General features: G+C 56.9%; 2 protein-coding genes and 1 long non-coding RNA gene across 4 annotated transcripts in view; 2 read left to right on the top strand and 1 right to left on the bottom strand.

Annotated features, from left to right (window-relative positions):
- The window catches only part of BAIAP2 (BAR/IMD domain containing adaptor protein 2), a 140,122-nt gene that overhangs the window by 10,484 nt on the left and 103,972 nt on the right, over positions 1-25,666 (bottom strand). The window lies entirely within an intron of this gene.
- The window catches only part of SLC38A10 (solute carrier family 38 member 10), a 129,075-nt gene that overhangs the window by 87,438 nt on the left and 15,971 nt on the right, over positions 1-25,666 (top strand). The window contains exons 3-12 of the mRNA XM_061377262.1: positions 9,929-10,017; positions 10,991-11,108; positions 14,150-14,195; positions 15,536-15,629; positions 17,367-17,510; positions 19,159-19,283; positions 22,015-22,117; positions 22,879-23,061; positions 24,855-24,966; positions 25,112-25,218. Coding sequence (XP_061233246.1) covers positions 9,929-10,017; positions 10,991-11,108; positions 14,150-14,195; positions 15,536-15,629; positions 17,367-17,510; positions 19,159-19,283; positions 22,015-22,117; positions 22,879-23,061; positions 24,855-24,966; positions 25,112-25,218 — 1,121 coding nt within the window. The remainder of the gene's footprint in view (positions 1-9,928; positions 10,018-10,990; positions 11,109-14,149; positions 14,196-15,535; positions 15,630-17,366; positions 17,511-19,158; positions 19,284-22,014; positions 22,118-22,878; positions 23,062-24,854; positions 24,967-25,111; positions 25,219-25,666) is intronic.
- Positions 6,908-7,534, top strand: LOC133224970 (uncharacterized). Its single transcript, XR_009728983.1, has 2 exons — positions 6,908-6,957; positions 7,405-7,534. It is a non-coding gene; the product is annotated as an uncharacterized LOC133224970 (long non-coding RNA).

The following is a 25,666-nucleotide window of genomic DNA, read 5'->3' as shown; positions in this document are numbered from 1 at the left end:
CCGGATCCTGCCGCTGCTCGGGCCCTTTCCCCGCGCTGCTCCGGCCCCACTTCCCCGGCGCTTGGGTTCTTTTATTCCCCCGCTGCCCGGGCCCCGGGTCCTCCCCGGTGACCCGACCGCATTTCCCCGGTGCCCGGCCCCGCGGCTCCCCCGTGCTACGGGCCCCGCTTTCCGGCCACGGCCTCCCCGTTGTGTCCCCGGCGCCTTCCCCTGCCCGGTTCCCGCTTCCCCGTCCTCGGTGCACGGCCCCGGGGCCGCTCCCGGTGCTCCCCCGGTGCGGCCCCCCCCCCCCCCCCCGCCCGTCGGGGCATTGTTCTCGGCAGCGCCGGGGCCGGCGGGCCCGATCCTGCGGAGAGACCGAGGCGGTCGGGGCCGGGCCGGGCCGCAGCGAACAAAGGGGCGAGCGCGGCCCGGGGCTACCGGAGGCAGCGGGGCCGCTGGGCCGGGGCTGCGGGCGCGGGGTGAGCGTGTCCCGGAGGGAGAAACACATGCGCGGCCCCGAAAACCAGTAATATCTGCGCGGCTTTTTATTGATACGTGCGGATGGTTTTATTCAATCGGTTTGTTGTTGTGTTTTTTTTTAATTAATTAAAATTGAAGAAAAACGATGAAAAAAAAATCCAGATTTTTTTTAAAGTAAAAAAAGAAAATAGAGCAAAAAATAATTAATGCGAAATAAATGGGAACGAAGGCGCCGAACGCGAGAAAATAACAACCACCACCACCACCAATAATAATAATAATAACGCAAAAAGGGTTCGCCGCGAAAAACGCTGGGTTTTTTTTCGCGCATCCAATTTTAAGGCGGAGATTTGTAACACGGCGGTTTAAGGGCGATGATTTTTAACGGCGACGTTTTTAAAGGCGATGTTTTTGACGGCTGAAAATATTTGGATAAGAGAAAACGTTAAAACCAAAATGAAATAATGCGAAAATAAAAGGCAAAAAAACAAAACAAACAAACGAGGGGGAAAAAAATGTTTTTTAAAAAAAGCGAAAAATGTTTTGATTAAAAAAAAGAAACGAAGCGGAAAAAATAAAAAAGAAAGAAAAAAAAAAACACCCCAAAATAAAGGTGGAAAACACGAAAAACGCCGAAAAGGAAGCGCCAAAAAATTAAAACAACCCCCGAACGCCGCCGCCCGCGCCCCCGATCGCAGTCACTTACCGGCGGGGCGGCCGTGGCGGGGCGCGCAGCGTGCTCCTGCCGGTGCCCGTGCACTGCCCATGCACCGGCTGCTGCTGCAGCGAAGGGAACCGGGGGGGGGGTGGGGGGGAGTGTGGGGGGGTGGTTGGTTGGGGGGGGTTAAGGGGGGTGGTGATGAAGGGGGGGGGGACCCCGCCGCGCCTCCCCGCTCACGCCGCGCACTCCGCCGGGCGGCGCGCCCCGCATGCTAATAAGCGCGTGCCCCACGCGCGCTCCCGCCACACACACACACTCACACACCCCACACCCCCCCCTCCCGCCGTCCTCCCCCCTGATTGGCCGCCGCGCGGCGCTCGCGCCCCAGCCTCCAACAACACCCCCCACACCCCCCCGCTTTGGTTTCATTCTCCAGCTACGCTCCTCTCGCGCGCCGCAGCGTCACGGGCACACTCGGCCAATAAGCTGGCGCCCCGCCAGGCCCTCCGCCAATCAGAGCGCGGCCAGCGCTCGGACGCGCAGCGGCGGCGCCTAATTCAAGCCCGGCGGATGAATGGGAGGGGAGGGGAGGAGGAAGCAGCGCGCATGCGCCGTGGGTAACGTTGCGTTGCAGCGGGGGTTGCAGCGCGCCGTCGGTTGCATTCCAGCGCCCCGCCCCCGCGCGCTGATTGGCTGGCGGCCCGCCAGCCCGCTGCCAATCACGCAGTGTAAACAAGGCGCCGATTGGTGAGCAGCGATGACGCGCCCCGAGCGCGGTTTCAAGGCTCCCCCGCCGCGGGAGGGAGCGCGGGGAATTGGAGGCGGTTTCGAGGCCACCCCCGGCACCCCCCCCCCGGGCGGACCCGGCAGCGCGGCCGAGCCCGGGATCAAAGCGGCGGGAGCGGAGCGGGACCCGGTGAGGCTGGGGCTGCGATGGGGCTGCAATGGGGTTGCGATGGGGCTGCGATTGGGCTGCAATGGGAGCGGCTGTGTAACGGGGGGTGCGGTGCAAGGGGGGGTGTGCAATGGGGTGGCTGCGGTTAGCGGGCTGTAGAACGGGGGTGCAATGTTAATGGGGCTGTAGAACTGGGGTGCAATGTTAATGGGGCTGTAGAACGGGGGTGCAGTGTTATGGGGCTGTAGAACGGGGATGCAATGTTATAGGGCTATAGAACGGGGGTGCAATGTTATGGGGCTGTAGAATGTGGGTGCAATGTTATGGGCCTGTGCAATAAGTGAGTGCAATGCTATTGGGCTGTAGAACGGGGGTGCAATGTTATGGGTCTGTGCAATAAAGGGGTGCAATGTTATGGGGGTGTAGAACTGGGGTGCAATGTGGCTGTAGAATGGGGGTGCACTGTTATGGGGCTGTGCAATGAGGAGGTTCAATGTTGGGGGGCCGTGCCATGGGAGAGCTGTGGTTAAAGGGCTGTATTATGGGGGGTGTAAGATTGTGGGGCAGTGCAATGTTGGGGGGCTGTGCCATGTGTATGTTGGAGGCTGTGCTGTCAGGGGGCCGTGTGGTGTGAGGGGGTGCAAGGTTATAGGGCTGCATAATAGGGGGTGCAATGTTAGGGGGATGTGCAATGTGGGGGGCAGGAAATGTGATGTTGGGGTCGTGCAGTGCAAGATGGGGCAGTGCAATGTTAGGGGGTTGTGCACTGGAGGCTGCATTGTTAAAGGGCTGTTTAATGGGGGGATGCTATGTTGTGGGGGCTGTGCAATGTGGGAAGGGAGAGTGAGATGAGGGGGGACCATGTAGTGCAAGGTGGGGGAATTCAGTGTTAGGGGGCTGTACAATGAGGGGGTGCAATGTTGGGGGACCACGTAGTGCAAAGTGGGGGGGGGCAGTGCAATATTGGGGTCCATGCAGTGCAGTACCGGGGGCCATGCAGTGGGGAGGGCAGGGAGCAAGCAGCAGAGGAGCATGGGGAGGCCGGGGTCGGTACCGAGTCCCCACTGGGGCCCCGTGTGTTGTGGTGGGGTTTTCTTTTTGAGAAAAGGCTGTAATTGATTGAAAATGCTGAAATAAATCCAAATAACGTGTAAAAGTGATTCGATTACATGGGAGCTATTCATTACACCGGGGCGGCAATCGAGTTAGGAGGGTGAGCGGCCGGGGAGCGCGGCGCAGCCCGTGGGGACCCTCCGGCACGGCACGGATGGACCCGCGCACACCGGGATGTATGGGGACAGGCGCTGGTGCATGGGATGTGCAGCTGCAGCAGGGAGCCCGGGGACACTGCCGTGGACGAGCACGGACTGCACCAGCACCCAGCCTCCTCTATGGCTCTGCGGTGAAGGCTGCGGTGCGGTCCCGGCAGCGCTACGTGGGGCCAGGACCGCTGTGCCGGAGGGACCTCGCTTGCACCCGGGTGAGGAGCGGGGCTGTTGGAGGGGGGGGATCGTGCTGGGACCCCCCTACCCTGTTTGCTGCCCCCAAGAAGCTCTTTTCCTGCCTGGATTATTTGCACCGTGGGGTTCCCAGCCCGAGGCAGAGCGGAGCAGGGATGAGCTCTGGGCCTGCATCAGGGGGAAGCCTGCAGCACACAGATGCTGGCTGCATCCCGACTCCCCTGCAGCATCCTTGCCGGGGTGTGCACACCGTGCATTGGGAACCGTGCTGAGGCATCCCCCTCGGATCCCTCTCCATCTGGGAAAGGGCTCCATCCTGATAAATCACATTACAGATGAACCCAGCGCATGGAATTGCTGCTGAATGGGAGCACGGTGCAGATCCCAGCGCTGGTGCGGCTCCCGGTGTCAGGGTAACGTGTGCTGGGTTCCAGCAGCCCTGTGGGTTGGGGCCGGTGCATTATTGGGTCCCTGGTGCTCAGGGAGCGCTGGGGAAGGGTTTCTGCAAGAAAAGACCTGCAGAAAAACCCCCAAATCAGCAAAATCCAGCGGCTGCGAGGCTCTTCCTGCCCTTGGGAGCACCGCGGGGGTGGGAAAGCTCCCCGGTACTGGGTGGGAGCCCTGGGAGGCCCAAGCCTCCATCCCTGGGCAGAGTGAGCAGGTAATTCCTCCCCATCAGCAGCCCTCTGCATGGGCAGATTCCCTATGGGCAACCCCACAGGGGGTCACCAGACACCCCCACTGTGGGTACAATTCCCCCCCCGTGGGCACCCCCCCCAAGCATGGGCTCCCCAAGGGAAGCTGCTCAATGAAGCGAGTCCAACCGAGTGCAATTAAAGCCGGGTAATTGATGCTCCCCCAACCCCACGTGGCCCCGTGGCCACCTTTGTACTGGGGACAATGGGCTTTGTCCCACACCGGTGCTCCCGCTCTGCCGCAGCACCCGGGGGGCCTGGAGCTGCTGCAGGCACAGGGGCCATGGGGAGCCCGTCAGGAGCCAGGCTGGGGCTGTGCCATTGCAGGGACGGGCTGCAGGGCAGGGGCTGCACAGAGGGGGCTTCCTCTGGCCTGGGCATGTTTAGAGGTGCAGCAAGGAGGATGCAGCGTGTGTTGGCACTGAGCGGGTCCCCGGCTCCCTGCCTGCCTTGGCTGGAGCCTCTTCCCTTGCTTCATTCTCCTGGGAGCTGCTGGTCCCCCTTGGAAGGAAGCCTGGAGGGTTCCTCACAACCCTGCTGCTGCTCCTGCATGGCCCACCCGGGCATGGCACAGAATGGCATGGCACAGTATGAAGATGGCATGGCACGGCATGGCACAGGATGGCACGGCACAGCACGGCATGGCGCAATGCAGGCGGCTGAGCCTCCTGGCGCTCGGGACAGGCGGGTTTCCAGCTGGCTGCAGGTTTGCTGCGTGGTGCAAGGCTGCTGGCGACCAAGGGTCGTGTTTGCAGGCACCGAGGGAGGGAAGAGGCAGCTCAGCGCTGCCGTCACCTCCATCACGCCCTGCCCTGGGCCTGGGGAGGCTTCTGTGTGCAGGGGGCACGGGGCTGCTTTTCCTTGGGGGTCCCAAGGAAAACGGCAGGAACTTCCCTCCCACTGCCTGTCCCATTGTATCGGCCTGGTAATAATCAGGTTTTGCTAATGCAATTGCTGCTGCGCCGCGAAAATCCTACTGGAAAATGTATTAGAGCAATTATCCGTCTCACTCCGCAGCCGGGTGGAGCGTTAATATTCAATTGTGAGGTGCAAGTCCTATTATGTTAATGACTTTGGTGACAAAAGTGGTTAACGGGAGATGTTTTCCTTTATGGCGCGGCATTAGCCGCGGTGGACACCAATGTGATACCGGTGCGCATGGCGGGATGGAATGGGACATGCTGTGAGGGCTGCAGTGGGACCGGGCTCCCTCCCTGGGCTCTGCACCGATCCCTCTGGCCCTGTGGTGCTGCTGGTGCCCGGAGCCATGCGGGAGGGCCGTGCCGGTCAGCGGGGCGCTCCGGGCCCCGGGGAGGCTGCGGGGCGGATTAGCCGCGCTGCAGCACATCCGGCACTCCCTCTGCCGCAGATGCCCTCCTTTGTTCTCTCCCCGAGCCAGGGGAGATGCTCCGGCGCTTCCCTGCCTGCAGGAGAGCGCGGCGGTGCCGGCCTGCGGTGCACCGGCATCCCTGCCTTCACCGGTGACCCTGGGGCTGACCCCTGCCTGGCTGCTGCCTGGTACTGCTGCCTGTGGTTTGGGCAGCATCACAGGCAGGCCTGGATGGATGGCTCCTCCTGCGGCCATGCTGGTGTAACCATGGACTGGTGGTGGCAGGACACAGGAAAGGGGTTGAGAAGTGCAGGCAGTGTCCAGCAAACCTGGCAATGGAGGTAACACCCCTTGATGTGCCCATCACCAACCACCGCCGTGGCTCCTGAATGGGAATGGCAGTGCCGTGGCCTGCACAAGGCTGAGCCCTGCCGTGATGGAGAGCATCCTGGAGCACCAGTGGGGATTAGAACCATCAAACACAGGAGCTGGGAGCTGACTGCGATGGTAAAACCAGTCGTGACCTTCACCTTTCCAGCAAAGGGCTCATCTCAAGCAGCCGTGCTCACCACCGGCAGCCCGGGAGTGACTGAATGCACCAGCCTGGCTGCATGGTATGGCAGTGGGCAACCCTATGGCATGAGTATGAGGCCAGCCTGGTGCTGTGGCTGGGTAGGAAGCGCATTTCTCATTGCCAGTGGTTCCTAGGCACAGTCAGGTCCCAGCATGCAGACTGGCACATGGCATACCCCTCATGTCACCTCTGCTGCTGTGCCTGCTCAGCACCAGCCCCGGCCCACGACCCAACCAGGGTGGAACCCGAGGGACGGGGCTGGCGCTGGGGCCGCCCCTCACCATGGCCTCACGGCTCTGCCGGGGCAGGAGGGCTGGCACTGCCGGTGGGTGCCTGGGCACGGCACTGCGGGGGGGCACGGCTGGGGGCTCAGGGTCACGCGTGGGAGCGGCTGCGGGGGCTCCGTGCTCGCTGTTCCCGGGGGAAGGGGGCGGCGGGGCCGGGCCCATCCCGGGACCGCTCCGTATCCCCGGGCCCGGCGGTGGCGGCTCCGCGCGCACGTGGCCGGGCAGGGCCATCCCCATCCGCCCCGCCTCCTTATCTCCCCGCGCTCCCATTGGTCTTCTCTTCCCCCTCCCGCGCTCTCATTGGCCACGGCTCCCTCCACAAACAAAGGCCAGCGCCGGCTGGGGGCCCGGCGCGCCGCTCTGATTGGTTGAGCCGAGGAGAGGGGGCGGGACGAAGGGGCGGGATGAATGCAGGCGTCAGAGCCGCTCCTGGTTCTTTATAAAGGGGTGGGCGGGACGCGTCCATTCATGCGCGCAGGGGAGAGGCGTTCCCATGGCGTAGCTCCGCCCACTCGGGGGCGGGGTTGGTCCCGTGGCGCGGAGCGGGCGGGCGCGGGCTGCCCGGTGGAGCTCGGTGCGGCTCCGTACACACGGTACGTGCGGGTGGGCAGCGCGTGCAGGGGCGGGCGGGGCCGCATGGTGCGTGATCCCCCCTCCGCAGCACCCGCCTGTGCCCCCACCGGTGAATCCTCGGTACCGTGGGGCTGCGCGTACCCCACGGCCCCGCGGGGGTTGTACGGCGGCGCGGTGTGCTGTGCGGGGGGTGTTGCGGTCCCCACGTGGGTCTGCTTTCCCCGCAGCCTGGGGTCACCGACCCCCAAAATCCGCCCTATGGCGAGCACGGGGCTGCAGGGCCCGTGGGCACCCCATGGCTCATGTGCCGGGACATTGGGGTGGCACCCGGGGAGCCTCCATAACCCCTTGTGTCCCCTCAGCAGGGTCTGAGCTGTTGAATCCCCACCTGGGTCGATCCTGCGGGTGACCCGGGTCCCATGGCCCTGATAACGGCCGTGCATTGATTTCCATTTCCCATCCACCAGGTTCTCTCCTGATGCATGGGAATCCCAGCCCGTGCCAGAGATAGGGGCTGAACTTTAGTCTCTGAGCAATTAAGGTGCCTGAAACTGCACTTCATTAATGGTTGTTATGCAATAAAACCGATAAAACTGCCCTTATTTGCAATATAAAACCGCAATTTGTTTTAATTTATGTTTTTAAGCACTTGCCGGTTTGCCCCCAGGCTCTGCCAGGGATCTATCATCGGGGAGTGGGGCGGTTCAGGGCAGGGTGTGGGATCCCATGGGGACACTGAGCTGCACCCACCTCTGGGCTGTGCTGGGGGGTCCCTCACTGTGATGCTGGTCTATGGAGCATGGCTACACCATGGCACAGCGAGGTGACAGCGGCAGATGGGTACATGCCACTGACCACCACGGGTGCCACTGGAGGAGCAGGCTTCTCTTGGAGGGGTTACATGTGTCAATGGTGCTGCTGGGGACAGGATGGAGCCCACCCAGCCCAGGGCGTTGCAGGCAGCACCAGCCCCTGCTTCGCCCCATCGGTGCCGCTGTTTCAGTGGCCGGCTCATGGCGTGGGGCTGCCTCTGATCCGTTTATCCGGTAGCTGATGGGTTGCATGCGAGCGGCCGCAGGTGGTTTGGATCACAGCGGGGCCGGGGACACGGCGATTGGAAACACATTGTCCTGACACACAAGGGGAGCCGGCAGCCCCATCCCAGCCACACACATCAGCATCCCCATGTACCGGTGACCCCTGTCTGTGCCTGCCACACCATTGAGTGCTGGGAACACTGTGCCACCCGCTGTACCGTGTCCCTGAGCCCACTTACTGGTGCTGGTGACAGGCTTGGGGCTGCAGGGTGATGGAGCAGGGGCTGGTCCTGCTCCCACACGTTGGGGTCACGGCTGGTGGCTCTTGGTGCTTGCCGGGCCACTGGCGTTCATGGGCAGAAGCCACCTGAGCCCTTTCCCAGCCAGTGCTGAGTTTGGGGCTGTGTAACGTCAATTGGATAAACACGATTCCCCTCTAACTCACTGCAGATGTCCCAGCACCATAACAAGGTGCTCTCCCATCCCACCATGGTGGGTCCTGCCACGGGTCCTGGCTGCAGCTCTGCCATCCCCAGTAAGTGTTCGGGCACCCATGGGTGGGAGATGACTGCCCCCAGCCCCACACCAGCGCCTACAACTCATGGTGAAAGGCTGTGGGGTGCTCCTGGCCCCATAGACACGTGTGTGCCCATGGGTTTGCACATGCAGATGGAGGTGCCTACGCATGTGGGCATGTGGGTCTGCGTGTGCATTTACACACATGTGTGAGGTTAGCATGTTTACACACTGCTGCAGGCCACCCCCCTTACAGGGACGCCCCATGTGGGGCCTGGGGCAGCTTCTGTGTGGGGCACACATGAACCTCTCTGGGTGTCCCTGGATATAGGGGCTGCCTTCCCCATCCTGTGCCTGGGATCTGCTCCCTCCCCAGCGCAGGGAACGGGAGCGCAGCCGGCACCTGGAGGGAATTATCCAGGCGTGTTCACCTCCTGCAAACCTTTTGTCGGGCGAATTCCTGCGGTTCCCCATTGCAATTGCTGCAAATTACACAAGCGCCGCGTGCTCCATCCCAACGGGAGCGCGCCGTTGGGGTGTGCGCCCCCCCCGAGCCTCCGGAGCCCCCCATTGCCCTCCTGCTCTGCTCCTCCAGGAGCCCCTGGTGCTGGGTGAGTGACCTCGGTGGCTGTGTGGGTGCTCGGAGGGGTTTGGCACACGTGGCACCCAGCCATGGTGCAGGGCTCAGGGTGCAGCACCCACACACTGGTTATCTGCACCCCGTGAAGGCCCTGGGAGAGGATCCTTGGGGTGCTCGGACCTGCTGATCCGTGTACATGTGTGTGTGCGTGTGTGTTCATTTGCATGTGTACATGTGTGTGTATGCATGCACATGCAGGTGTGTGCACTTGTGTATGCCTTTACATGCACGGGTGTGCCTTTATGTGATTGCACTTAAATGCACCTGAATGCCTTTGGATGCATGTGCATGCATCTACGTGCCTTTATAGTCATGTGCATACATTTACATGCATCTGCCTGCCTTTACATACATGTGCATGCACACGCACATCTCTGCATGCAGTTACACGCATTTGCATGCCATCACATGCATCTCCATGCCTTCACAGGCTTGTGCACGCCTTTACATGCATGTTCTTACAGGCATGTGCATGCACCTATATGCCTTTACCGGCATGTGCATGCATGTGTGCTCCTTTCCATGCAGTTACATGCACCTCTGCATGCCTGTACGTACTCGGAGGACCTCGGTCCTCCCAGCCGGTGGGAGCGTCCCACCCGGCGCCGCTCTGCCCCGCGCGTCTCTCTGTCCGCCGCCGGAAGCGCCAGCGGAGCAGCGGAACCCGGAAGTGCCGCTGTGGCCGGTGCCGGCGGCGGGGCGGGTCCGGTCCCGCTATGGCGGCTGCGGGCGGGTGAGGCGCGGAGGGGCCCAGGAGCCGGGCCCGGGGTCGGGCCATGGCGGCGGCAGCGGCGGCAGCAGCGGGCTCCAACTGGGGCCTCATCATGAACGTGGTGAACAGCATCGTGGGGGTGAGCGTGCTCACCGTGCCCTTCTGCTTCCGACAGGTGAGCGCCCACCGGGCCGGGCCGAGAGCCCTCCCGTGCGGGGGGTGGGTGCGGGACGGAGCAGAGGCCGCTGGTACCGAGCTGCGTGGTTTTGTGTGTCCCGAGGGCTCCAGGTTGTGAGGGTGCTGAGGCGCTGGCACAGGGTGCCCAGAGAAGCTGTGGCTGCCCCATCCCTGGCAGTGTTCAAGGCCAGGTTGGACACAGGGGCTTGGAGCAAGCTGCTCCAGTGGAAGGGGTCCCTGCCATTGGAGCTGGAGGAGCTTTAAGGTCCCTTCATCCCAAACCAGGCTGGGATTCCGTGATTTCTCCCTATTTTTTTTTTGTGAGTAAAAGGGTAAAAAGAGGAATTTATGCATCTGATAAATAGGTTTTGGCTCAGAGGCATTTTCAAACCAGTTGCACTTACACTGAGCTCTGCTCCTGGAGCTGCTGCCATCCCGATGGAAACACCAGTTTGAATACAGCAAAAGAGGCAGCAGCTTTAAGATCTGATTTAAACCACCTGCTTGAAGTGTGTCTGGTGTTTAGGACCCCCTCGCTGTGAACGCATGAGCCAGTGGGGTGGGACAGGGCTGAGGGTGAGCTCCGTGATTCTTTAACATCCCAAACAGTTTGCATTTAATCAGCTTACAACAGTGTGTGCACCTCAGGGTCAGGACTGGGCCATGTGCTCCGAGCCTGCAGAGAGAGAAGGAGGGAATGTGGAGGTTCTGCTCCATAAACGCTCCTGGTTCAGCCCTCGGTGCTGGAGTCGGTGCAGCTGGAAGCTGGGGGGGGCAGGTGGCTGCTCCGTGTTGTCCTTGGGCTGTGCAGAGAGCAAACAGGAGCTGGCACCCGTCCTGCTCCTCCTGCCTGCTCCCAGGCAGCAGCGGGGCTGGGATCCGTGCGGGAGGCTGCAGGGGAGGAGGGTGGCTCTTGGGCTGATTTTCCATCTCCTGTTGGGATCATTCCCCCCCTTCTTCTCCCATTGCAGTGCGGCATCATCCTGGGAGCTCTGCTCCTGGTTTTCTGCTCCTGGATGACTCATCAGTCCTGCATGTTCCTGGTGAAATCGGCCAACCTCAGCAAGCGCAGGACCTACCCCGGCCTCGGTGAGCGTGCCAGCCCTGCTGCCTCGGGGTTTAACTGCACTTTTACTTGGACCTCCTAACTCACAACCCTCCCACTGACACTGCTGCAGTAGCACATGCTTTCCTGATCGTAGCCTTCAATTTGCCTTGTTTTCCTCTGTCAGCCTCTCCCCATGTCCCCAGGGGAGCGCGAGGGCTCTGTTCTGCTCTTGCAGTGAAGTTAATGGGCACAGAATTGTTTTGACTCTGCAGGGCAGGGGAGGAGAGGCGGCGCTGACTGATCCAAACCCAAGCTCTGGGAGCTGGTGTCTGGAGTAAATTACTGGCCTGGGCATGAAAGCCACGAGCTTCCCCACCCAGTGTGCTGCTGAGGACAGCGGGTGCTGCCAGCCCGGAGCCTGGCATGGAGCTGGGGCCCATGGAGGAAGCAGTGCTCGAGCTTCCAAGCAGCCAAGGAAAGCAAAACATGTGCAGGATTCCTGGGGGGGGGTTTGGGGCAGAGCTCGGTGGCAGCGCTGCTTGTGAGCTCTTTTGTGTTCCTGCCCGACTTGGGGAACAGGAGGAGGTGATGGGGTCCCAGTGCTCTCTGTTGTGAAATGAGAGGGAAAAGCCTTCTTTTACTCGGTTTCCCTTATTTCTGTGGGGAGGAGGGAGCTGGCTGGCACTGCCCGTGGTGAGAGCGCTGCAGAGGCACATGGCTTGCTGTGTTGCTGACAGATGGGTTTCCTCCATGCTCAGACAGCCCGATGTGATGCTCCCGGGCTGCGTGCTTGGCTTCTGCCCAGTTGTATCTGCTCGAGACTGAAAAGATCAAGAAGCTCTGTGGTCTTGGAGGCTGTGCTGTGATGCTGGGAGGAAGGGGGAGCCCCCCAGGTAGCGTCTGGCTTGGCCTCACCACTCTGGCCCAGCTGCCCCCTCACAAGAGGTCTTTGTGTGCTGCTTCTCCCAAGTACAGAGAGTCCCCTCCACCTTGGAGCGTCTCCCGGGAAGAAGGGATCCTCTGCACTTCGGAAGCCAAGGGGCTCGAATACACAGAGAGCCAGTAATGCCTCTAAACTTCCTGGCACCTCCTGGCACGCAAAGGCTGGCACTGAAAGAGATGCCTCTGCCCTGGGAGAGGTGCCACCGGGAGGGCCGGCCTTGGGAGGAAAGGCAGCGCTCCTATAATGCATCCTAATGCATCAAGGTTGAGCAGCTCCACACAGGCAGCCTTTGTCACCGGGGGCTTGTTCCCGGGTACATCTGCGAGAGCTCCTGGCAGCGCCTGCAGCCGAGCCTGTGGGAGGCTTTGGCAGCGCTCAAAGATGGCACCAAGTTCTGCAAATGCACTTGAGGGAGGCAGCCCCTTCCGGAGGGATCCTGGAGCTCTGCGGGACCCAGGCCTGCAGCACGCTGGTGCCTGGCCCTGGCTGCGCTGCTTGGGTGCCCCAGGGCCTTGTGTGGATGGGAAGGGCTCTGCGGACAAGGAGGGAAGTGGGATGTGCTTCCCAGGCAGGTTTTAGCCAGGAGAGGGGTTGGTGCCTCCCCTGAAGGTGCTGAAAGCAGCCTGGGTTTCTGCAGAATCTCTGTGCTGGGTGCTGACCCCGACAGCACCCCGGAGGCAGCTCTGCTCTGCTCCCTACAGGGAGAAGGGCTGGACCACAGGTTCCCCATTCTAGCAACCACACTTGATTTAAAAGGGCTTCTCTCCTGAGCATTCAGCTCTGCCCAGCTTGCTGGGCCTCTGGAGATCCCTTTGCAAAGATGCTCCATTCATTTGCACTCATCACTTCCTTCTTGACAAGGTAAAAGCTCTGGTTTTTCCAGCATCCCCAGGTGGGCACATGTGGTACAATGTTCGGAGGCTTGTTCTCCTTAGAACATCCCTTCAGAGCAGCCAAGGAGCCTGATTCTCCCCAGCCTGGGTGATCACTGGCTTTAGCTGTAACTGGAGGCACACTCTCCTGGAGGGATGTTCTCCTCTTGCTGGTCCCTCTCTCTCATCCCTGCCCCTTTGGCTGTGTGACCAAACCCCTTGAGGGCCTTTGGCAGTTGAGGTGAAGCCAGGCAGTGTGCCTGCTCCCCCAGCCTGTCACCCAGCCATCAGCTATTTTCAGTGCTGCCCCACATCACAGCGCTGGGTTATTTCCCTGCTGTGGGTCTCCTGCCATGCTGCTTGCTCATTCTGCGGGAGAACATCTCGTTTCCTTAATGTCTAGCTCGAGCAGAGTCCAAAGAAATCAAGAGTTTGTAAGTTAATATCTAAAATAGCAGAAGATGCTTCCAGAAGGGAATGAAGTTGGTTTTCTGGTGGCTGCAGGAATGTGTGCTGTACCTTGAGGGAGCACAAAGGGGAATCCAGGGTGGTGGTTTTCATGCTGGACCTCTGCAGTGGGAGGCTGACAGGATGGGGCACTGCGGTCTGTGTGTGCTGGAGGTTTCAATTCCCATTCTACCCAGTTTAGATCTAAAAATACCAGCGGAGTTTTCTTGGCATTTTCCTTTTCAGAAGAAACACAATGATTTAAAGGCGAGTGATCATTTTCTGCTACAACCCAAGTATGGGAGGGGAGGGGAGGGGGGGAAAAGAAGGTCCCTTGGCAGCAGCGCTTTGGTGTGGGCTGCGAGCACTGGGTATTCTGGGTATGGGATTGAACGTTCTGGGCACCAGCTCAGAGCTCCCATCCAGCAGCGTCAGGAGGTCCAGTTTTAGTGGGAAGATAAAAATAAAGATGGGAGTTTGATTGAGATTTTGCACTGCAGAAACGTTTCACCACACAGCCTCTTTACCCAGGCACATTTCGCTGCCTTTAATGGTTGCCATGTGTGACTGCGACTTCACACCACCTCTTTTTTCACATCCCAAAAGAACCTGCTTTCTATCTTTTCCTCAGCTTTGTTCCTGTCTTATGTGGTTTTCAGTTCTCGGTCTGAAACAGCAAGTGGGAGGGCAGGCAAGAGAAACAGCCCCACAGCCCCACAGCAGCGCCCTTCCCATTGTGCTGCCCTGATGCTCTCATTGTTTGATATCAAACTGGACCTTTGACTAACTGCAACTCTGTTTTTGTTCCCTCTTACGCCAGCATTTCATGCCTATGGAAAAGCAGGAAAAATGTTGGTGGAAACAAGGTAATCTGCTGCTTACTTAAAGCGTGAGTGGTTTGGTTTTCTTTAATGAATGAGGCTGCTCTGTAGCTTCCTGTGCCTTTGCTGTGCTCTCCTTTCGTACCCTCCTGCCTCCTCTGGTCCCAGAAGCCTTCCTTCCACCAGAACTTGCACAAGAGCAAAGTGACATTCCCTAAGCACAGCCCACAGGTATTGCCTTCAGCATATCCCACCCTGCTCCTGAGTGGAGGCAAGAGGGCTTTCCACTGGGGAATGGATGCCCTGGGGGGGAATCCTGTCCCTGTTTCAGGACAGGCTCCTTGGGACATCCCCCGAATTCCTTGCTAGAGGTGTCTTGAGCCCTGCCCAGTGAATGGTGCTGGCTCCTTCCCTCTTCCCAGCTGCAAACTGCTGCCCAACACTAAAAATACACAGAAGTCTTCTCAGATGTGACTTGCCCGTGCAGGCAATTGCTGTAATTGCCACGGGGATGTTATAATTGGGGCTGGGAGGGAAAGTGGCCCATGCAATCATGAATGGGAGGAGAGGCAGCTCCTAAGACAATCTTTTCATTAAAGTGTGGTCCATTCTGTGGGAAGGAGTTTGAGGCTGAGCTGGGATTTAGGCTTTCCTGGTAGCCACTGCTGCGGGGCGTGGGGCTGAGAACCTCTCGCTCATTCTTTCAAATGCTTTCTTTTCCAAGAACTAAAGGCATTTTTGCTGTCTCCAAGGTTGGTTTTGCTGTGGCTCCCAGCAGCAGATACCCCCGTGCATGGGCTGTTGCCAGAGCTACGTCTCTCAGCAGGATGGTTGGGGAGGATGGAGCTTCTCTGGGTTTTATTCTGGGGTGGCTCTTCCCAAGGCTGAGGATCAAAGCGTGGTCCCCCCTTCAGCCCCAGCAGTGATGCACAGGCCGCTCATAAAGCTGTGGGAGCAAACTGCACCCCTGTAGACAGAAACCCTCCTTCACTGCTGCTTGCCAAATGTGTTCTCAAGGTGGCTTCAGCAAAACCTGTGGCTTGTGTTGGAGGGGGGGTGTACCCCAGAGCAAGGGATGCTGAGGCTGCTGCACCTCTGAACGGGAGTGACTGCACAGGATTTAAATTGCTTTAAATGATCCCTTTTAGCTGTGTCTGATTAATTCTTAGGGATGTTCCATCATCACAGGCTCAGTTACAGCCGTCCCAGGCAGTGTCTCTGCTCTCTGTTGCCTTAGCACTAACAAAGCCTCCTCCTCCTCATGAGGGCTGCACAGAGTACAGATCCAGTGGGAATGTGGCAGCTGACATGCCCACTGGAGCAGGAGCTGCGTGCCAGGGTTCTGCTCCAGCTCCTGACCCGTGTGTGTTGTGTTGCTCTTGCAGCATGATTGGGCTGATGCTGGGAACCTGCATCGCTTTCTACGTGGTCATTGGTGATCTGGGCTCCAGCTTCTTTGCCCGCCTGCTTGGATTTCAGGTGAGTAAATCCCCACTGGATCCCCTCCGCAGTGCAGACAGTGGTCCCAGGTCTTCTTGCATGGAGCTGGGTGTGCCTTTGACACAGCAAAGGGTGTCCTGCCTTGGTAGTGTCCTCAGCAGCCCATGAGGTATTGTGGGGTCAGTACATGGTGAGCTTTAATGGCAGAGCCTTGTGCAGAGAGCCTGGAGCTCTGGAAGCTCTGGAAGCCCAGACATACGGTGAACAATCAGATGGGTAAAACCTCCAATGAGGCACTTCCAGCAAAGGAATTCTTTTTAACTTGGGCTCTCTTAATTCTGGAGCAGATTCCTGGGGGAGATGGTGCTTCCTGTCCTGATTCCTGCCCCAACATGCAGTGACAGACCATTCATCTGCCCAAGCTCTCACCCCCTCGCAGCCCTCTGCCTCAGGAGGGATTTCTTGTCCTGTCCCTTGCTGTTCCATTGTGCCTGCTCCTCTAAGATCAAATAAGCCTGGTGTTGGCTCAGCACACACGGCAGCAAGAGGTGCTCCTCCTGGGCAGGAGGCTCTGCTGCTGCTCCTGCAGAGCTGTGAGCCAGGGTGCGACTGCTTGGAGCCCTGCAGGGAAGCAAATGGACATGTGGAAGGGGTTTTGGCTGTTATCTGCTCCTCCTGATGCTGCTAAGCTCCGATTAAGGCACTGGGAAGTTAAAAAGATGCGTTGTGGCTGCAGCCAAATGAGGTATTAAATATTTCCAAGCATTTTGGAGTGTTCGGCTATAATAAATACCAGTGTGAGGTTTTGATTAATTTTCTGGGTTGGAATTTTGAAGTCTTCAATCTCCTCTATCCCAATTTAGTTTTTAGTAACTGTATGGAATACCTAAATAGCTTGTGCTGGATTAGCATTTAAACACCACCACCACCCCAAATACTTCCACTTAGGATGGATCTGCATCCTGGCTTGTACCAGCAATAGTGCAGCCAGCAGGACCAGGGCAGGGATTGTCCCCTGTGCTCATCCCTGGTGAGGCCACGTCTCAAATCCTGGGTTCAGTTTTGGGCCCCTCACAACAAGAGAGACATTGAGGTGCTGAGAAGGGCAGCAGAGCTGGTGCAGAGCCTGGAGCACAAGTCCTGTGATGAGCAGATGAACAAACTGGGGTTGTTGAGCCTGGAGAAGAGGAGGCTTAGGGGAGACCTTAATGTTCTCTTCAACTCCATGACAGGAGGTTGCAGTGCAGGTGGGTGTCGGCCTCTTCTCCCGAGTCACAAGTGGTAGGATGAGAGGAAATGGCCTCAAGTTGTGCCAGGGGAGGTTTAGGTTGGAGATTTGGAGGAATGTCTTCACTAAAGGGCTGTCAAGCACTGGAACAGGCTGCGTGGGGCAGTGCTGGAGCCACCATCCCTGGAGGGATTTAACCGTGTAGCTGTGGTGCTTGGGGACATGGGTTAGTGGTGGGCTGGGCAGTGCTGGGTTAATGGCTGGACTCTTTAAGGTCTTTTCCAAGCTAAACAATTGTGTGATTCAATGACCTGTCACGCACTGTGCAGAGCAACAGTGGCACCCAGTGACTGTGTGTGCTAATCACAGACCTAGCAAGGCAACGGCAGCATTGAGTCTTCCAGTACCTACAGAAGCAGAACCTCACGTTTGGAATCCACCCTGGCTTTGCATTGCTTCTCACACTGGAAGGATCGATCATGTTGGGGTTTGGGGGGTGTTCTGAGCATCCCCCGTGCTCCAGTTCTTCACACAGCTCCCTTTTCCAGGTGTCAGGCAGCTTCCGGATAATCCTGCTCTTTGCTGTCTCCCTCTGCATTGTGCTTCCATTGAGCCTCCAAAGGAACATGATGGCCTCCATACAGTCCTTCAGTGCCATGGCTCTCATCTTCTACACGGTGTTCATGTTTGTGGTCAGTATTGACATGGGGAATGCTGTTTTCCTGGTGTTTGAACACACATATTCCCACTGGAGCAGCCTGTAGGTGCCAGCCTCAAGTTTCAAATGTCCCTTCTGCTAATGAGTGCTGCTGGTGCTGGGTATCCCAAGTGTTTGGGGTGCCCGTGAGCTGGTGGAGGTGGGGAGGTGCAGCCTGCAGAAGCTGGCCAGTGGGCCTGTAAGCTGTTACGCTGCGGTGGCACCAATAATAAGAAGCCACAAATTGAGTTGTGGTTTGTTCTGCTTGTTGGTGTCTTATAATTTAAGGCTCTGAACTTGGAATCAAAGGATGGAAGATGTGGGGAAGAGTGCCTGGAACCAGAAGGACTTTCATCATGTGTTAGTGTTTGGCCTTGAAAACCTCAGTGCTTCTGATGTGTAAGGGGAAGGCAGCTCTTGTTAAGGACTCAAATGTGTACTTTGCATGCTTCTTTGCAGCTGATGGTTAATGGCTTTCAGGCTGCAAATTTGATGTTAGACACCAGCACTTCTCTTTCTTGAGCATTGAGTGCTTCATAAAGCCTGCAGCCTGGTACGTGGCATCGGCTTGTGCTTGGGTACATCTAGAAAAGGGTTTTATTGCTGAGGTGAAGGATTCTTGACCGTTTAGGTTCAGTGGGGTAAGGTGAATGTTACCTGAAGTCAGCCCCGTTTAGCTTGGCCAAGCCCCATTGCACAGCAGCATTTACTGAGAGCTGGAGACTCTCATTTGCTTCTTAATGACTTCAAGTCTCACCTCACACATGCTCATGTGCTTTGCTCGTGGAGCCCGAGCCCTGTCTCTCCCAGCTTTCAGGACTGGGATGGCTGGAACAAAGGGAAGCAAAGGGAGGCGTGGAAACTCTTTCCACTTCACTTTTCCTTAGCAGGTTGGGCTGGGTCAGGCTCCTGAGCTGCCCTGTGGGGAGGCTGCAATGGGAACTGGGTGCTCACACAAGAGCTGTGCCTTTAAGAAAACCACAACACTTTGTGAGAGTTGGCTGCATGGAAGTGTAATCTCTGGGGATTAGAAAACCCCCATTCAGGGGATATTATAAACAGGCATTCAGACATATTTACCTTCTGTTTCCTGTGCAACCCAGTGCTGGCCAGTTTCCCTGTCAATGGCAGAGGAGCTGCCCTGGCCTCGCCTGGGTGCCTCGCTCCCCCTGTTTCCCTGCAGTTTATCCTTGGCTTTGGTGAGCTGCTGGTGTTAAACAGCTCTGGAGCAGCAGCGTGCAGGTGGGGCTCTGTTGTAGGGGCCTTTGTCTCCCTCCTGTGCACAGGATTCTCCAAGGCAGATGTTGCTTCCCGTTGGGATTTAACAACTTGTTTTCTAAAGTGCAAAAGAAAGGGCTGGGAGCAATACAGCTCTCCCAGTGAAATGTGTCAGTGGAGATGGTCCCACACTGGTGTGTGCTGGAATGTCTGATGGCAGCAAACAAGGCAGGGAATGTCATAGGTCCTTCTGCACCCACCAGCCCATGGGTGGCAGGGGGCCCTTGGGGCTTGCTGGGAGCCTTCATTCAGCCTGTGGGTGGGATGGGAGTTTGACTGCAGGGATGGGGCTGTGGTGGGCAGTGTGAGCTGCTGGGACGTGGTTTGGGGTTGGCTCCTAACCCCTTTTCCTTCTCTGGCTGCAGATTGTGCTGTCGTCCTTCAAGCACGGCCTCTTCAGCGGGCAGTGGCTGCAGCGAGTGAGCTACACGCGCTGGGAGGGCATTTTCCGCTGCATCCCCATCTTTGGCATGTCCTTTGCCTGTCAGTCGTAAGTACCTGCTGCTCCTGCTCCTGCTCCTGCTCCTGCTCCTGCTCCTGCACAGTGAGGTTTTGGGGAGGGCAGAGGCTCACCAGGATTGATACCATCTGGTTTCCTCTTGTGTTTTAATCAAAATCTCTTACAGCCCACTGAAGTACAGCATCTCTTTCCGTTGTTACCCTTGTGTTACCTGCATGGAGGAGGGAGTTATGTTTCCCTTGGGAGTTACTGTAGTTGAGATCATTGGGGCCAGGCAGATCCTCGGTGTAACACACGCTGCTTCTGGTACAGCTGCATCAGGGATGAATTTCCCTTGTTCCTCAAAGGGGATGATTTAACAGCAGGCCAGGCAGTGGGGCCGTGTCCCTGCAGGGCAGTGTGCGCTCCTGCCTGCTCTCTGCTTCCTCAGTCTCTTTGGGAGACCTCACATCACACAGACGTTGACTCTGGAGACTTGGTCATGTGTTTCCACTTACCTGCTTTTAATGAGGGCTTCCAGTGGTGGGTGGAGGGCCGTGGTGGCAGAGCAGGCTGCTTGCACGTGGCCAGCAGCAGTACCTTCTGCCCCAGAATGGCAAGAGAGCAAAACGGGCCTGGCCAGAACAGTGCCACACTTGAAATGGAGAAGTTAACTCCAAATGTGGACAGGGAAAGAGCATCCTCGTTTGGAAGGCTGGCAGAGCTGGGCTTTCCCCCCTGTAGCTCTAGCAAAGAGGTAGCATTGCCAACAGTAAATGAATGTGACAGATAAAATTTGCTCAGACTGCTGTGTTTACACCCACATGCGAGTTCCAAATCATCATTTTCCACTTATTGGCTCTCTTGGCAGCTTGGTTCCTACCCGAACACGCTCCAGTCTTGCTGTTTAATGTCCCCATTACGACTGGCGAAGGGAATTGTGTTCATTTGTGGCTTTACCTTGTTAACGTTTTAGAGTTTGTAAATTCCACTGTTTTTTCCTGATGGGAGCCACACAGTGCCCAGCACAGTTTTGCTGGGAGCTGGAGATGCAGGGGAAGAGTTAGGTCTGGACCAGTGTGCACTTACCTACATACAGGCTCCACTATGTGGCAAGCTGGACCTAAAGCTATATGGTTTTCCCAATCATCGTGGCAATACAGTGTCCCCAGCCCAGGCAAGCTTTCTAAGCAGGTTATTCTCAGCTAAGTAGGTTTAATTTTGCTAACCTCTGAACCCCCTTTTTGAAAGAGGAATAGTTCTGTCATCAAGCAGGAATCCTTTTCCTTCAGCACATAAACGCAGCACACATTTGATTCTAGCACTGTGCTTCTAGCTTGAAAAACTTGACCCTGCTTTACTTGGGAGTACAATACCTTTTAAAAGCTATCCTGTTGTTGCTGAAGTTGCAAAGTAGGTCACTCCTTTACAGCTATGTAGCATGGAAATCTGCTGTGGAGCTGGGAGCATGAGGGCTCCGCAGTTACCTCTGCTGCAGTCCACTTGTGTGACCTTGCTCAAGCCACTGAAGCCTTTAATTAAAGGGGAGCCAGTAGAGCTTTCCAGGAGAAAACTTATTTCTGGAGATGGCCATTCTGGTGCAAAACCACTGAATAATGGAAGTCAGGTGTTGTTCATGGCTCTGAAGCATCAGTTCCCTGCAGGCTGGGTTAGTGCTGGGCTCAGGGAGCCTGTACATGGTGGTGCTGACAGTGGACGTGCAGGACAGCAGCTCTGAGTTAGCTCTGGCTGCCTCTAACACTTGTGCTGACTTGCCTGCTCTCTGCCTGTGCCCTCTTTGAGGTGCAGTGTAGCAGATAACACGAGGAGGGGTCCCTGATCCTTCCCTGCAGTCATTGTGCTTAAAGATAAACCCTGGGCATGTCAGGACACGCTGCCTGTTGCACGCTTGTCCTCTTGCTCTGCCTGCAGCAGTGGTGGTGGTCGGTCAGGTGATTGCAGGAGGCTTTGCAGGGCCCTTTTGCTTTGTACAGAACCCTCTGACATGAAGGGATTAAGGTTTAAGGATTTTTGTGCTTGGCTTCAGCTTGCCACACTTCCTGTTAATGGCGTTGGTGCCCACTGGAGCTGGGGATACCCCTTCCCATCAAACTGGGCACTCCTCCTTTCTCAGAGTTACTTCACTAACACAAAGCCACTTGAATTAAAGCAGTAAGAGATTAATGAGTTGCTAAAACGTGCACCTGATGTCAAAAAGCACATTCCAAGCATGTGGACACCCCAAATCCCGGGTGATGGGCGCTCCCATCCATAAACCCAGCCTCAGCAGCAGCGCTGAAACACGACAAGCGCTGCATTTCCTTCTGTTTGTTTAACTTCCCTTTCAGACACGGTGATGCTCTAACCTTCTTCCTGCTTTTACTCTGTAAACACTGCGTTGCTTTAATTATCAGCCTGGAGAGATCCAAGAACAATAATGTCCAATGCTCTGCCTGGCCTGGAGCCACTGGTGTTTCACTGGAATAAACGGTCATTCATTGTGCAACACGTTTGAAGCAAAATGTTTACATCCCACGTTCAGCTCCACGTGGTGGGGTGGGGAGAGCAGGAGTATTTTTGCAACACTTAAAAGTTATGAGTGTTCTGAAATCTCTTGGCATTAGCAGTATAAATTGTGGCATAGCAGCGAGTGTTTATGCTCCATAGGGGGAAGGTGTCAGGGATTCGTTGCTGCTGGGCTGAGGCAGGATGTGCTGGAGCTGGGTTTTTCTCTCTCTCTTTCTGCAAAAGGCTTCCTTAAGTAATGTACCCTTTTCTACAGTCAGGTCTTGCCTACCTACGACAGCTTGGATGAGCCCTCTGTTAAAATCATGAGCTCCATCTTTGCTTCTTCCCTAAACGTGGTCACCACCTTTTACATCGCGGTAAGAACCTTCCCCTTCTTCCCTGCCACAAGTCACACTCTGGAGAGGCAGTGGGGATGATGATTTATCTTCAGTTGGGGCTGGTTTCTGCTTATCTGTATTTATTCTGAAAGACAAGTTGTTTTGCTGAGAGCAAAGTTAGATGGGAGATGAGGAACCAAACAGCGCTGGAGGCATTTGGAGACTCCACATTTTCAGCATGGCACATTTCCTTGGGTGGAGGTGGAGTGGAAGCTCAGCTCCTCCATGGACATCAATCCGTTATCTGCCTTCCAGGGCCTAGCCTGGAGCTGGAGGTGCTGCCCAGAGTTCAGGAGAGCTTCTCTTTCATCCCATTGCAGTTAGAAAGATGTGAAGGAAGTTACGCCTCATAAAGCACCAGTTAATAAAATGGAGTTAATAATTCCTGAGAAGAGCCTTGCCTGGTGAGCTGGGCTGCTAGGGGGAGTCATTGCACCCCTTTCCTTGTTGGTTCATTGTCCTGGCACTGAGCAGAGCGTTGGTGCTCCCTCACTGCAACACCCTCCATGAAAGCCCCCTGTATTTGATGAGAAACTTGCCTCTGCTTTTAGGAAGGCCCCACCATTCATCAAGTGTTTGGGGGTGCTGCAGCAGGTTGCCCAAGGAGGTGACCCCATGCTCCCTCCTTGACTGGCTGGTCCTAACTTAGGGGATGTCACTGTCTTCCAGCCTTGGTAGGGCAGGTATGAATGTGCTTTGGAGTCAAACCCCATCGACTCACCTCCCCTCCTGCCCCACAGGTGGGCTTCTTTGGCTACGTGAGCTACACTGAAGCCATTGCTGGGAACGTCCTAATGAACTTCCCCTCCAACCTCGTGACGGAGATGATCCGAGTGGGATTCATGATGTCGGTAGCTGTGGGGTTTCCCATGATGATCCTGCCGTGCAGACAGGCGCTGAACACCCTCCTCTTTGAGCAGCAGGTAAGAACCCCCTGTGTGGCCTGGAGCAGCTTGGGGTGCACCTCTGAAACTTGCTTTTTGACCCTGCCTTCTGCTGCTGACCTGGGCTACAAACGTGCCTTGGTTCTGGGAGGCTCTGACAGCTGCCTGTGTCTGACTTGGGGTAGGTTCTCACTGTGCAGAGGCACAAACCCTCAACTCACACTAAGATCATAGGTGCCTGGTGTGTGGTAACCGTGCAGCAGGAGCCCTGTGGCACTCTGTGACTCCTGCTCTGCAGAATGGTGAACCTCTGGTACTCTGAGCTCCTTGTCCTCTCTGCAGAGGGATTTCATGGACAGCAGTGCTGGAGTTGTGAGCCTGGTGCCTGCTCTTGCTCTGCTGCTCCCCAAGTCCCATAGCTGCTGCTTCCCTTCTCCAGTGGGGATTTTGGCTCTCGTGCAGAAGTGTGACACAGTTCAGAGCCGAGGTGCCTCTCCCTCTCAGAAAGGGGGAGAAATGTGCTTTTGGAAACAGAGGAGCCTCCTTATTTCCTGCTGCTCCAGCTGGCATCCTTTCGCTGGCCAACTCAATCTTGCTTTGCATTTAGCTTAAGCTTCTGTTCCTGGCCTCAGAGCTCAGCCCAGCCTCATTTCTTCTTGCTTCTGTGTGCGCCTGCTCCTTTCTGCTCTGTAATTACTGCTCTCATCCTTGCACCTTTGTCAGGAGCCCCCTGAGCATCCTCCCCTCTGGGTTCACGTGTCCCCTTCCTCCCGTGCCTGTTTGGTGCCGAAGCTGACGATGGAATACAGCCCTCTCCCACACGTTCACCTTTCCCAGGGTCAGATCTTCAGACAGCCTTTGTGACTATAGTTGGTCTGTCTGATTTAGACTGTAAGTCCCTTGTGGCAGTAGCGTGTTCTCCTCTGTGTATTGTACGGCCCTAAGCATGCCGATGGTATTCAGTAAATAACAGTAAGAGATTGTGGGAATGTTCTGAGGCCTTTGTGTATCTGCATAAATAGAAACCTCTTAGGGCAGGAAATAAAACTTGAGCAATTTATAGCTCTAAATCCTGCCACTTCTGCCTGTGAGAAGCCCCCGGCTCTTTTCTCACGTTGGGAGGGCCTGAGGATGGGGGAAGCTGGATCGATGAAAGCCAGCGGGTGCAGAGCAGGGAGCACTGGAAATGCTGGGGAAGGCTTTGGTTCTTGCCTGGGCTCAGCTCCTTGCTCCCTGGGCTCTGAACGTGTCACTTCTGCTTTCCTCTCCCATCTGTGCAGCCAGGAGAGTGGGTACCCCCTGTTCCCCAGGGCATGTGTGTGCTGGGTCCTCTGCCCTTCCCACTGGGAGTGTGGGGATGGGATGGGAAGCAAAGGGCATCAGCAGCTCCCCAGCAGCACCCATCCTCCTCTCTACCATCCATCAAGTACATGTGGTGTACCGTGGTGCTGGGGGATACTTTGCCATAGCAAAACCCTGGAACCACTCTCCCTCCTGCCTCCTCAGCTACTTTCTCATGCTCTTGGCCTTGGGGTGGCTGGACGAGGCTGGGCACTGGCACAGGGACTGGGATACAACTGCACGGGTCACATCTGGGGCAGGATGGGAGCAGCAGCTTTGGCTCCGTGCCCCCCATGGCTCTCATTTGGAAGGGTCAAATGCAGTTGCATGTTAAGACTGCTCAGCCATGGCTTAGTGTCTCCCCCCCCACCACGCTCTCCTCTATGGAGACCATAGCATGGAAGCTGCTGGAGCCTGCTGGGGTAACTGCTTAGGAGCTGGGGGTTGTGATGCAGGAGCTCAACTCAGTTTCCCTCTCCCACCTTTTCCAGCAGAAAGACGGCACCTTCGCTGCAGGGGGTTACATGCCCCCGCTGCGGTTCAAAGCCCTGACACTGGCTGTTGTGTTTGGAACCATGGTAGGAGGCATCATGATCCCGAATGGTGAGTGAGGAGCTGGGGACAAGTTGTCTTGGCTGTGTTCTCTGCTCTCTTTGCTTTGCTCTTCTGTTGGGGGGACCAGGCTGTCTGGGGGCTGCTCCAGCAGCCCTGGAAGGGACCTTTGCTGACTTCTCCTCTTCTTCACCAGTGGAAACCGTCCTGGGCCTGACGGGTGCTACGATGGGAAGCCTCATTTGTTTTATCTGCCCAGCTCTTATTTACAAGAAGATCCACAAGAATGCACTTTGTTCACAGGTCAGTGCTGATGCTTGCTTGCCATCCCCCTCAGCCCTCTGCAGAGCCTGGGAATGTAGGTAATTTGGCTGCTCAGCACCTCCTCCAGCTTCCCCCTCCAGTCTGCCCAGTCCAGGTGGGAGCTGTTCCAGTCAGCTGCTCTCACTTATGGAATCCTTTAGGTTGGAAAAGACCTTTAAGATCATCAAGTCCAAGCATTCCCCCAGGACTGCAGGGTGTGCAGACAGCAGAGGAGGTGCTGCCCCCAGTGTGCTGAAACACCAGCTCTTTTTGTCCCTCCAGCAGCAAAGTGAAGCATTCATTTGGTGCATAAAATGCTGCTTCTGGTGAGCTTCAGGTTCTGGAGCCACAGAATGGGAAATCCAGGCAGCCTATAAAACCCTGCCGGGCCTTAACATCCCAGCCTGCCTGGGCTGGGTAAAGCAAACACAGCTCAGCGGTGCGGTTG

Source organism: Neopsephotus bourkii, unplaced genomic scaffold, assembly GCF_033783945.1.
Source record: "Neopsephotus bourkii isolate Nb327-2 ecotype Australia unplaced genomic scaffold, CSIRO-AGI_Nbou_v1 NB_1749, whole genome shotgun sequence".
Lineage (NCBI taxonomy): Eukaryota > Metazoa > Chordata > Aves > Psittaciformes > Psittacidae > Neopsephotus > Neopsephotus bourkii.
This window is presented reverse-complemented; position numbering and strand designations above follow the sequence as displayed.